Genomic DNA, 13,374 nt, shown 5'->3' on the forward strand with positions numbered 1-13,374 from the left:
TGGAACACCTGTATTCATCCTCTGTCTGAAATACACTGTTTTAAGCCCCCCTCCAGTAAAAGCCCAGTCTGCTCTGATTGGTCAGTGTTTCCGGATCTAACACATTTGCACTCTTGGTGTCTGTGCACTATCATTGCAGCTGGGAAATTACTGTTATAGAGTATAGCGGCACTTTGTACTTTAGGGGCAAGATTATGTTCCAAAATTCAGGGAGAAATTAAAAACGTTTGCAACCAAGAGTAAAGTTTCCCTTACGTTAGTGTGTAGCTATATGTAGCAGTGGACCTGCAGCCGTGGTACAGCTGCACTTTCTACAGTGAAAATCAGACGAAAATTATCCGTAATCAGAAAGAATTACCAACACTGGCAGCTAAGATTATCTGTTTTCCTGATGTTAGCATGTAGCTGCATGTAGCAGTGAATGTAACTCTCTATGACGTGCCTGGAGCAGATGACCATCTAAAGAAATTTGAAACAAACTGATCAGAATGGTCTGATTCAAAATTAGGGAGAAATTACCATCGGCAACAAAGATAACCCGTTTCCCTGATGTTGGCATGTAGCAACAAGCTGACGTCAGCTTGTCTCGAAAGTAGGAAAAAACCCAGAGTGTTCAGAATGGTCTGATCCAAAATTAGGGAGGAATAAACAACATCAACAACCAAAATTACACATTAGCATGTAGCTACATGTAGCAGTGTAGGCTATGTAATGTCAACACTTGCAATAGCTTGCCTGGAGAAGATTACCATATCACAAATAATTGTCAGCTTGTCTTAAAAGTAGAAAAATGTTGGAAACAGAATATTCAGAACAGTCTAAGCCTGAAGTTTTTGCTGACAGGTAGTAGTTTTACGATACAAGTAGCTCGATATTTGAAATTTTGGCCATGTTTATATGTGACAGAAAATAAGGAAAAGCAAAACAGGTCCCCTTTAATTACATGTATCCTGACCCTAACGAGATGGCTTTATCTACTTGTTTCCATACACGTTTCAAATTAATTGCAGCAGGCTTAAAAAGCGATATCATACAAATATGTTGGAAACATAGTTTATTCAACTGTGTTTGGTTTCCTCACAGCAAATCCAAGAGCAGTTACCGAGTCAAAAGCCACATAAGAAATCACGATAAAATGACCTAAACAAAATGTGATATTCTAAGAACATAATTTCAGTCAACATGACACTGCTGCCACGTCGACTTTGTACCTGTGAGAAGCATTCATCAAACATGGTGAACAACAACGTAACAATGAGAGCGCCTTAACTGCAAAAGCTGTAGTTTATTATCAAAGAATGGTACCATTGGGTGCATGCAAGTAATGCAAATGTATACAAATCAGCAATGCGCGTGACAGCTAGGAATTAGGTAACGTAAAGAAACAATTTGACTCGTGATTTCTAGAAAACATCATCCTATCATCTCAAGGTTGAACTGAGAAGAGAAAGTAGCTTCAAGGATCATACCAATGTCTTTTTAATCATGTGTCATTCATTGTACTTCATACTACCATATACTTCAGTTACAGCTAAATCCTACTTATATTGGGAAGTTATTTCTTCTCCCAATATTATTATTTTTTACTTTATAGCTCAAAGAAGTCAATCAGTGCTATTTGCACCAAGGCACCATTTGTGAAAAAGGCACACAGGAGTGAATGACGTTGGTATTTTCCTTAAAGCCACTTTGATTCGTCGAAGATGTTGAAAAATGTGACTGCTATGTAACTGCTACTTTACATTTGTCCATGATCTCACATTAGGCATTATACACTGAAATCGGACTATGCAGTCCTTCTTTGCTGGTCCTTTGCACAGCAATGGATTAATTATTGTACCCACATTATATTATACATGCTAAACATTGGAACATACAAGACAGACAACAAAATGATGACTGAATTGAGACATTGGAGCCATTGTTTACCCCATTGTGTCTGTATTCAATGCCATCAAATAAAAGTTTGGAATGTTTAAAGTGTGTGTTTTTAATCAAAGCATATGAATTTATTTTTATTCATAAAACTTTTGGTCCCTTTTATATATTTTTTATTGTTTTTTTCCTTCATGTGTTTGTGAACTATGTGAATATTCATATCTAGAGCCAGATGTTTGATGTTTGTTGAATCTAATTGCATGTTTGTCGAGATACGTTGTGAAAAGATTTGCAAAATTGTCGATAGCTTGTCCTGCCATTCATCGTATCTCAAATTTGGCCCACTCTTGATTCAATCAAGATATATATTTAATTGATGAAGATGCCATTACAGTACCTCAGATTTGCATACTACTTATGTGCAAGGACATGTGAGTACTATGACAGGAGGGATATTAGGCCATTTAAATCCAGAAGGCTTTGGGCTGGGCTGTGTTATGGTAGTAGAGAGCAGGGGTCATGGAAGGGGCGTCGATTTGAGAGACGTTCTTATTCAAACATGATATCTGCAGCTTGGCGCAGGCAGTTGGAGTATTCGGGGGGCATGCTGCTGTGTGTGACATTGTTGGCGTCCAGACGCAGATGCTTCAGGCGGGAAAAGTTGAGGGGATCGACGTACTTGCAGAAACTTGCCAGATCGAACTCTACGGAGAATCAAAATTTGAGATAAAGTTATTAAAGTTGGAAGAAAAACAATACTCAAAAGTCACTATATACCTTCCGACCTCAAGATTTTGACCACTAGTACAAGGACGCATGCAATACACATTCCCGTGGTCAGGTTATTCTGACAGTTGTTGGCGATAACGCTCAAAGCGCAGCAAAGTGCCTGCAAAGGTGGTGAACAAGAAGACTGCAAGCTAGCCACCATGGATGGAAACAGTGCCTGGTTTAAAGTACTGAAAAAGTAGGCTTTGCCAATACTTTTAACAGAGTAAAGATCGCTGGTTGCCACTCACTGTTGATCTCGTTGGCCTGCAGGTAGAGTTGCTCCAGCTGCTGGTTGATCTCAGGGATGGATTGCAGTTTGTTGAAAGACAGGTCCAGCTCCACCAGTGACGTCACATTGAAGACTCCCGCAGGGATTCCGGAGTCCACCAGCTTGTTGTGGGAGATCCTCAGGTACTGCAGCGCGGGCAGCTTGTTCAGGTATCCTGCTCCGACGCCGTCGATATCATTGTAGTCGGCGTAGAGGATTTCCAGTGAACTTGGGACACCGGCCGGCAGCTTCTTCAGCTTGTTGTGGCTCACGTCCAGGGACAGCAGCTTCTTCAGGCCTTTGAATGCACCACTGATGCTGTCAGAGCTTAGCTGATTGTGCTGGAGGCTGATGGAGGTCAAGTTCTCCTTGTCATTCAAGAGTCCAGATGGGAACTTGGTCAACTTGTTGTGCATCATCTTCAACTCATCAAGGGCCTTTGAGGGAGGGATGACTGGCTCTGTCAGTTCGTTGTTGCTGAAGAATAGCTTCTCCAGACCTGTGAGTTTGTCGATTGTGCCCTTTGCTATCTTACCATTGGTGATCTGGTTGTTGTCAAGTACCAGCCAGCGAAGTCCGTCAGTAACATTATCAAACACTCCGCCCTTGATCTCTTCTATCTGGTTGTTCTGGAGGTACAGGTACTTGATCCCTGTTGGGACTATGGGAACAAACTTGAGCTTGCGGCTGTCGCAGTACATGGCACTGGGGAAGTTGACTGGGCAGTCACATTCTTGATTACAGTTGGGCCCTGAGGGTCCTAGCATGGAAACAGGCTGGTAGTCGTAGTCATAATACTGGCACAGGGCCACACCGACCAATGCAATCAACAGGGGTACACGGAGAGGGAACATGACTTCTGGAGATCCAACAGACAAGAAGGGAAGAAGAGGCAGGGAATAAGATACAAAAGGTTAGAGGGGTCAAGAGCAACAAAATGTTAAATGGGTTTATTAGTAAAATGAAGAAACTGAAGGACAGAGGAATTATAAAACAAAACTTTTAAACTATTATGCTAAAACCATGTCAATTGTACCCCCACTGTCCCCATGCATACACTATATCACCACACCCACCCCCCAGAGTATTATATAATCGGTCAAGAGTTCATGTCAACTGATTGGAGACCTATGAGTCCTAGATTCCTTGATTCAATTATCTGTGTCAAGCCACATCGATACAGCTGCAGCTTCAAACAAACTGCATTGCTCCCACTTCATCTGTCAACTTCATTTTTACATAAACCAGCAATGGGAGCAATAATGCAACACAGATGTTCCAAGAGTACACAGTATATATACACACATACCGGTACATCAGTATACACAAGAGCTCAGCATGTGTTATGCATCTGAAACACTAAACTGTATTCAACTTTTAAGTTGAGAAGCAATTGAGCAAGCAAGGAACTAAAAGCAGCTAGTTTAGGATCATGACTGTACAACATCGACCCTGCAGACAATGCAAAACCAGAATGATTCATTCCAGACACATGAAAAATGCAGACGGAAACTTGATCCAAGTGCAACAGATTGTTTTCCAGAGTCTTAAAGTCACTGAAATCTATAATACCGTCCTAAAAAGGCACAGCAGATCTGTATAAACATGTAAAATCTAGGCTAATACACGATTTTCCTAAATAATTCCACCTCTTATTTTTTGGTTCTTTGCACTGCTATTGTTGCCTTCTCTGTGCAGCACTAGCCTCTGCCCCAAAAGCCTAGCCAGTGACAGCTGATAATCCCATCCGGAAAACAGAAATAAAGAGGAATAATCAAACAGGAAATCACAAATCCATGCCTGCGCATGCAAGCTTACCTGTGGTTCTCTCTTCTCGTGTGTGTGGGGTGGAGGGCCAGTAGGTAAGAACAGTGTGGTGTTCAAAAACTGGAGGTCTCTGGAGAAAAACACAGAGAGAAAGAAGGAGAGAGGGGGAGGAGAGAGAAAGAGGGAGGAGGGGAGGCTTCTTCAGCAAACTGGAAGGAGTCAGGACGTCATGTAAATTAAAGGTGTCATTAGTATGAATGTCTGTAGGAGCATCATCCAAATACTGCTGTTATCTAACCAAGAGCAGGTGCAATTACACTTAAAAAATAAAATAAAAAATGTATGATGCTCTTCATGTTACCCCCACCTTTTCTAATGTTTATCACCTTTACAGAGTTCTCCTAGTAATTACCCCGCAAACAACAACCCTAAATCGTGTGCAAGCAGGAATTTAAAGTCAAAGTTGGGGAGGCTGTTTGTGGAAAAATCTAAAGAGTAGGAGAAGCTATGGGTGGAAAAATGTGAAAACGATCTCTGGCAGCCATTTAACCCAGACGCCGGTTGTGAAGAGGAATAAATTCAGCCGTACCTCTCGAGCTGCGAATAAGGCTTTGGAAAATCTGACAAGAAGGTTATAAGACGGCCAGAAAAGACTTGCATAACACTTGACGCAAACATTTCTTCTCCTGCCTTTGTTTTTTGACCAAAGGCATGGCCCTGTACGGGGTGAGGGTAGGTTAACGCAGATATCAAATTCATCCCATATGTCTTTCTATTAATTGTTTTTCACTCCTGTACCTCAACATTTTTCCCTTCCACAAGCCCTGAAATCACCCTGTGTACTATAAACCTCTCTCTATACAAATAAGGAGACAAATGACCCGAGTGGATCCTCTGATAGGTGCACATGAGGCAAGGGGGTGGGGGAGATAAATGGCCAAATGTTTCTCCCATTTGTTGGTGGATGTCCATCACACCATCACAGCATGCCGGGAACTGACGCCTGGATTTAATTGGTCGCAGTGCGGTCTGTTACTCTACTCACAGAACATTCTTAGAGACCTTTTTGGATGCATTTCTCGTGTGTGGAAAACTTTCATACCTCACATTCTAACTTAACATATCTGATTTCCAAAATATTTCTCCCACAGCAGACAATCAGTTTAGCACAGTTTGAGTTATTGGACTGCCTTTTTAGAGTCCCTATGTCCTTGATTGCATCTGCAGACTCGCTTAACCCAATGGATCATCTTTTTGCATTTGTAAGAAATAGCACCCTCAATCTCATCGATCTAAAAACACCTTATTGAGGAGTTTTGTTTCATTTAAAAGAACAAAATGTCTTTAGTTTGTAGCTTTGGCCACTTGGCTTTGATAACATATTACTCGCTCGATCTTTTGACATTTTAACAATTGGGTCTACCGAGCTCAAAATCTTAGTCGAAGTGATGCAGTGATTAATAATCCAACACAGCACTGCAAGGAATTTCATGAGTCATTTCGTTTTCATGGCCTCCTACGCTTATTTTAACCTGAATACACAGATAGAGTGAAACAAAATGGAAGAAGAATGAGGCATGAAGGGAGGGTTTAGGGCTTGTGTTGATTGGCCCAAATGATGCTTTTGCTGACTACCCATGCTTCACTGAGTAAAACTGCACAAACCAATGGGGATGAAAGAGAATGTGATGTTACTTTAATGTAGACGGGGTATTTTTCAAACACGGGAAAAGTGGATGGAAACAGTATGAAGTCCAAAACAAACAGTTTGTCATTTAAGTACACAGTGCATCCCGAAACCTGCACAATGAGAAAGCAAGTAGTCATTTCCATCAGTTAGTCATCTAAGCAAACTTAATGCGTCTCAGATTTTTGTTGTGGGAAAGTGAAAAATGTCCTACAACTATTTCCTCTCTCTGTAGCCAGTTTTGGCCCTTTCACCAAAGCCCTGAATTTACTGTATTACTGTATTATTTCTCTTTCTTAGTCATTTCTCTCCTGCGAGCTTTGTTTCTGAAAAATACTGTAGATAACAGATAACTCCCTTCTTTTACTCCCTCGTGTGTCTCTACTGACAGTCAGTGATAGATGACTTTAGAGTTACAGTAAATGCCCCAAAGGCTGTGTAAACAAGCCATTAGTATTGTTGGGTCAGTAGTTTAGGTCACATACAGTAAGGCATGTGCCAAAAACTTTTTTAGAATATAAGCAAACCCTAAAACCCACTGGGGTCAACACAATCTCACTCCCAACTCTTCAAATAGCCTTATGTAGCCACAATATGATGCTCTGGACACACCTCAAGCAATCAGTTGGGACTCTCAAGCTCTTTTTGGTAAACTGGGTATGGTGGTGCAGCAGCTAGCATTGTTGCGTCACAGCAAGAGGGCTCCTGGTTTGAACTCCAGGGTGGGGGAGCCCTTCTGTGTGGAGTTTGCATGTTCTCCCTGTGTCAGTGTGGGTTTTCTCCAGGTACTCCAGCTTCCTCCCACAGTCCAAAGACATGCAGGCTAATTAGTGACACTAAATTGTTCGTAGGTGTGAATGTGAGTGTGAATGGTTGTCTGTCTCTATGTGTCAGCCCTGTGATAGTCTGGCGACTGGCCAAGGGTGTACCCTGCCTCTCACCCAATGTCAGCTGGGATAGGCCTATAAAACCATAAGAAGGTAGCCGCAGACCACAAGCTTGCCTAGGTTAATTTGTTCTAGACTGAAAACCAATGCAGTGTTCGAATGGCAGGAAAAAACAATGGAGTTCATGTCTGCTATTATTTGCAACTTGCAGTAGATTCACTGATTTAAGATCTTAAATAACCGATTGTTGGACATTAGACTGTGGGATACTGAAGGCTGCAAAGGATGCACTGCTATTGAATTAAATCCTCGTAGTTAATTAAAGAGAAGGCTGCCCTTTCAAAGATCCAACCCTTGATATACACTGATACAGGGACATGCTGCCTGGTCAGTATAAAGCAGCAGAGTGCCAAGTTAAATTTGTAGCTAGTCTTTCATTATAATCACTAGCTATGTTTCCATCAGCCTGTTTAGATGCGTATCTAGAAGTATCGCATCGGAAAATTATGATGGAAACGCCAAAATTCGAATTAAAATCCCCTGATTCGCACAAACTAAAATATGCTCGCTTTAGCCGGGTTTTGGTTGATTCGAAAAAATGTTGATTCGCAAAACGGGGGATGGAAACAGTTATGTTCGAATGAAGTCTGACGTAGCGCACCTCTCTCCATGGTGATATCCACACTCCGGGTCGGGAAGGCGGTAATGCATTTACAAGCTGGTTGCCAACCGCCAGAAACGTAGAAGAAGAAGAATGCGAGACTTGTTTTGTTTCTGGTTCTGCGGAAAACTCGCGCGAGTTCGTAGTTTTCACCAAAGTCCGTACATTTAATGGAAACACACAGGATTCGTATTTCTTGTAATGCGCATTTCCCAATGATTCGAATCACTTTTGGATGGAAACATAGCTAATGATCCACACCCGGTGTCACAGGACCATGCAGCCCAGGTGGCTCATTAAGGTGCTTATCAATTCTTCCGCTTTTTATTCCCATGCACTGCACTCTGTTTTAGCACACTGTGAGCAACAATTTTATGCTACACATTTAATCCATTGCTAAGACTGTTTCTGCTGTAAAGTTGGGCATTTTGACAGAGGTCTATGACAGTGGTTCCCAACTGGTCCACCCACAGGGTCCAGATTTCTCCTTAGTCATTTGTTCAAGGTCCACACAGATTAATACATTCAGTATCATACTTGTGTTTGGCCATGTTGTCGAGCTAGTTTACTGTCTCTGTCAAGTAGCTGTCCGTGAGTTACTCACTCTACAGCAGGAAACATGGCAGAAATTCACTGTACTTCAAAATAAAGTTTATTTTTTAATTTTTATTTTATTATTTTTTAGAAATTTGACATGTTTGCCAGTCACTTGCGGTCCTTTCAGAATGTACCAGAGACCCACTTTTGGACCACAACCCACCAGTTTGGAACCACGGGTCCATGGGGATGTGGGGAAGTACATTTGGTACTACATTGAATAATGACGTGGCCTAGCCTAAAACCATGAGAAAGTAATACAAGCTTGCATGGGTGAATTTGGTCTCGACTTAAAACCATTTCAATGTTCGAAGGGCAAGAACCCACAGTGGTGTTCATGTCTGCTATTACTTGCAACTTTAATATCTTGTTGCGCATTGGACTGTGGGATACTGAAGGCTGCAAAGCATGCATTGTTGTTGAATTTAAATCCTCCAAATTAAGGCAAAAGGAGGGTAAATTTCACAACCCTAACCCTTGATATACACCTATACAGAGATATGCTGCCTGCATGTGTAGCTAGTCTTTCATTATAATCAGTGAGCCACACCTGGTTTCACAGGACCACGCTGCACAGGTGGCTCATTAAGGTTCTTATCAATTCTTTCTCTCTTTTCTCTCCCAATGTTTTAACACACTGCACACTTTTATTGTTATACATTTAACCCATTGTTATCAAACTACTGATTAGAGCCACTTTAGGTGCAGGAATCTCTAATTTAAGTGCACAAATGTTCAAAAAATACCCTAAATACTGCCTCCTCCAGTGCATTTTGACGGGCAAAGAATGGACAAACCCTGCATACAGAATAAAAACAGCATTTCATCGGTCCATACACACCTCACATTTGTGCCCTTCATCAGGACACTGCTCAAAATATTTATTTCTCTGAGGCTGGTGTGTTTTTACCTCTGTTACTGGCTGTGTTTTTGTGTCAACCCAGACTTAAGTTGTTCCAGACTGTTCGTAGAGTGGAAGCTGGAAAACAGACATTTTGTCATTTTGCTTAGTCACTGTGCTTCTTCTCCTCCAATGTGTTGATGTCTGCCTTATGCTCTCACGTCCTTCCCATTAGGCCAGATGGCAGACGTTGGCTTCCACCGCTGTTTTTCTAATACTTTTGTTTGTACTCAACTGTAACTTGTTTAATTTCCCCGAAGTAATGCCAAGTAATGAATTACTTTAAAACATAAATTCATGTAGCAAGAAAACATGGATTCAGCTGTTTCCCATGCAATGAAAATATTTGACCCAGATAGATTTAGACTTTTATTTCACTTTATTTTGCTGTTTAAAAGTCAAAGCATAAGTAATATTCAATAAAAGCAGTTTGTCATCAGCCCTTCTTTGCTCTCTTTTGACCTCAGTGTGTTTATCACTGGTAATTAAAAGAAGGCCTGTAATGTTACTGATATGATTTAAAGCATTGTCCAATATATTTCATTAAATCAAATAACTTCCTAAAACAGGAAAGGGTAGTGCTGACTGAGAATCAACATCTCAGTCTGCAGCTGTGTGCAACTTTTAACTGCTGGTGTAAAAGAAAAAACAGGCGCATTAATCATGTGGTGTCCTGATTTTAACCAGTGATCTGCAGAGAGAAAAAAAAATTGGGATGTTGAGGTCAAATGAGGCCAGCTTTTCCACACGACAACTTCAGACCATAATAGCTAAATCAACCAAAAAAAGCAGGAAATGCATGAAAGTCATTAGTGTTTGAGCTTTTCTTGTTAGTGTATATCATTAAGTGAAGTTTGGCTGTAGTAATTTTGTGTTCTTTTAAAGGTACCAAATATGCTTTTCCTTATTTTCATAAATTGTCATAAATATAATGCTACAATGCTGGATGTTCCTCTTAAACATGGACAAAGTTTCAAATAATGAGGTAAACATATGCAAAATGAATCCCTGTGAGCAATAAGGCTTCAGACTGTACTGAATACTTTAATTACGATACAAGCTGACGTCAGCTCGTGACTGATTTCTATATAAGGGCATCTGCTCCAGGCACGCTACTGCAAGTGTTTACATTACGTAGCTTAAATTGCTACATGTAGCTACATGCTAACATCAGGGAAACAAGGTAACTTGGTTGATATTTTATTTTTCCTTGATTTCAGATCATATTCCTGCTGAAATATGTCTATGGCTGGTCTGAGCTCCACTGGCTGATGGTGTCACCTGCAACTCAGAACGGAAGTACAGAGAGTTGTTGCATAGAGATGATACACCGTCTCATCTAGTTGCATTGGTGTGAACCGGCAGGTTTTTAGAATGTTGCAGAACAGTGCATTGCAAGTAGTTGCTTGTTTCAACTCGTCTCGTCGTGAATCTTTGGTGGAACTGGGCTTTAGAAGCTTTTATTGGTGATTTTACATGGTAGAAAGTGTTGCTTTACTCTGTTACAGTCATTCCCTGGCTGCAAGAACGCTAAAATACCACTTGTAGCTACATGTTAACATCAGGGAAACATGTAAACTTGGTCGCCAGCGTAGGGTGTCCAACTGTGAAGACTTTTGTTTGGATGCTTTTATTGGTGAGTTTTCATGGTAGAAAGTGTCGCTGTACTCCGTTACAGTCATTCCCTGGCTGCAAGTAGGCTACACTGCTACTTGTAGCTACCTGCTAACGTCAGGAAAACAAGTAATCTTGGTTGCCAGTGTTTTTAATTTCTCCTTGATTTCAGATTATATTCCTGCTAGAACATGTCCTGTTGTGAAGACTTTGGTTTAGAAGCTCTTATTTTTGATTTTTCAGTGTAGAAAGTACTGCTACACTCTGTTACATTCATTCACCCTGCTGCATTGACACTGCTACATGTAGCTCCATGCTAACATCAGGAAAACACAAAAACTTGGTAACCAATGTCAATTTCTCTCAGATTTCAGATCATATTCCTGCTGGAAAATATCTGGTTGTGAAGGTTTTGGTTTAGGAGGGTTTTATTGGTTATTTTTAAAAGTAAAAACTGCAGCTCTACTATGTTATAGTCATTTCCCTGGCTGTAATGACACTGCTACATGTAGCTCCATGCTAACATCAGGAAAACACATAAACTTGGTAACCAATGTCAATTTCTCTCAGACTTCAGATGATACTCCTGCTGGAAAACATCTGGTTGTGAAGGTTTTGGTTTAGGAGGGTTTTATTGGTTATTTTTAACGGTAAAAACTGCAGCTCTACTATGTTATAGTCATTCCCCTGGCTGTAATGCACAGACGCAGAGATACGCAAGACCTGGAAACACTGATCAAACAGAGCAGACTAGGCTTTTTTGGGATGGGGACTTAAAGAGACAAGGGTGAATACAGATGTTCCAGCACAGACAGTATGAGGAAAATAAAGTGTTTTTGTTTCACAGAAACCCCAAATACAAGTATAAAACTGAAATGAGATCAAGAGGTCTCCTTTAAAGGACATCATTTTACTTTAACTGTGTCCTAGAATGTCCAGTAATACAAAAGGTGCTGTTGCAAATTTCCTCATGATTTTAGGAATGATTTCCATGTTTGAATCAACTTTTAAAATTGGACAACACTGACTAGGAGCTGTTTTTCTACATGTTCTACATGTGCAATGAGGTAAATTATAGACAAAACTCTCAGGTAAAGGATAAACGACAGTGTTTTCCACTAGTGTACACTCGTCCACATTTTGCCCTTCCTCTGTAACTTGCCCAGAATGTTTGTTTCTTTGAGGGTTGGTGGTATTTAACTGTGTTCCTGGCAGTGTTTTTGTGAACCAGAGTGAATTTGTTCCAAACTAATGTTTCTGTGGAGGCTGGGAAACACACATCCTGACATTTCGCTTAGTCATCCTGCTTACTCTGCTCATGTGTGTTTTGACTGACTTTTACCGCCGCTTTTCTCGTAATTTATTCATCGTATTACAGTAATTTAGTTGAGTCCCTTGTAATAACGCCAAGTAATGGATGACACCCTTGAAATAAAGTGGTAGAGGTTTACATTTCTGGGGTTATAAACCCACTCATGTTTCAAGGCTGAATGCTACCATCCTTTCTGCACAGATGAAGAGTTGTGCTCACAGCAATCCACTTTTGTTACATTCTCCAATACATATTTGATTGCAAACTTATCACCTTAAGTCAAAATATGTGTGATGTATCTGAAATTGTAAGCAAAATATTGATTTTATAGATTGAAGCATCTGAGAAAAAAACAATAAACTTACATAACATAAAAATAATCAGGGAAATTCACCCAAAAAGAAATGGAAAAACCTTTTCAATTAATTGTAATCAAAGGCAGAAAACATCACAGAGCTATACTGTAAATATGACTGAGATTGGTCCATACACTGTTAAAAATAATGGACGTAGTCACCGTGACATCCCTCATTAGTTTGTGGACTCCCGTTTTAAAGCCTCAAGTCTGGCAATTCAGCCGTCGTCATCTTGGTTTTTGGAGCCAGAACAGACCATACTTGGACGGGAGGCTGGCGCCGTAGAGGAGCAAGGAGGTGGATCTGTCTGAGAAGCCGATGACACTATCGGCAGACAGCACTGTCACTCAAAGTGGCCACACCCTTAATTATGTGTAACTTTAAGCCTTAATTAAATGTGAATGGGTGAGTTAAAGGAGCTATATGTAAGAAATCTAAAGCAAATAGTCGTAAAATCATCCTAATATGTCACAGTATGTCACAGAGACTAAAGAATAATGTTCATATAACATACTGATCTCACTGACAACAATAGTACAGGCAGAATATTTGCATCTAAAATTTTTTTTTTGCAGTCTGCAAATCATGTTTATGTTTTGAATTTGTGTTTTGGCCTGTTGCGCCACCCACCGCCGTCTACCAGTCACACAGTCAGTAGAGTCTCAGCATCAGTTA

The 13,374-nt window shown here is 40.6% G+C and overlaps 1 protein-coding gene across 1 annotated transcript; it reads right to left on the reverse strand.

Annotated features, from left to right (window-relative positions):
• Nucleotides 1-1,041: 1,041 nt before the first annotated feature.
• Nucleotides 1,042-4,858, reverse strand: lum (lumican). The gene is made up of 3 exons (XM_050036676.1): nt 4,736-4,858; nt 2,898-3,776; nt 1,042-2,582 (listed from the first exon to the last, which is right to left on the reverse strand). The coding sequence occupies exons 2-3, from the start codon at nt 3,769-3,771 to the stop codon at nt 2,428-2,430; spliced, it is 1,029 nt and encodes a 342-aa protein (XP_049892633.1). The 5' UTR covers nt 3,772-3,776; nt 4,736-4,858; the 3' UTR covers nt 1,042-2,427.
• Between the last annotated feature and the right edge of the window lie 8,516 nt (nt 4,859-13,374).

The sequence above is a fragment of the Epinephelus moara genome, chromosome 23, assembly GCF_006386435.1.
Source record: "Epinephelus moara isolate mb chromosome 23, YSFRI_EMoa_1.0, whole genome shotgun sequence".
Classification (NCBI taxonomy): Eukaryota; Metazoa; Chordata; class Actinopteri; order Perciformes; family Serranidae; genus Epinephelus; species Epinephelus moara.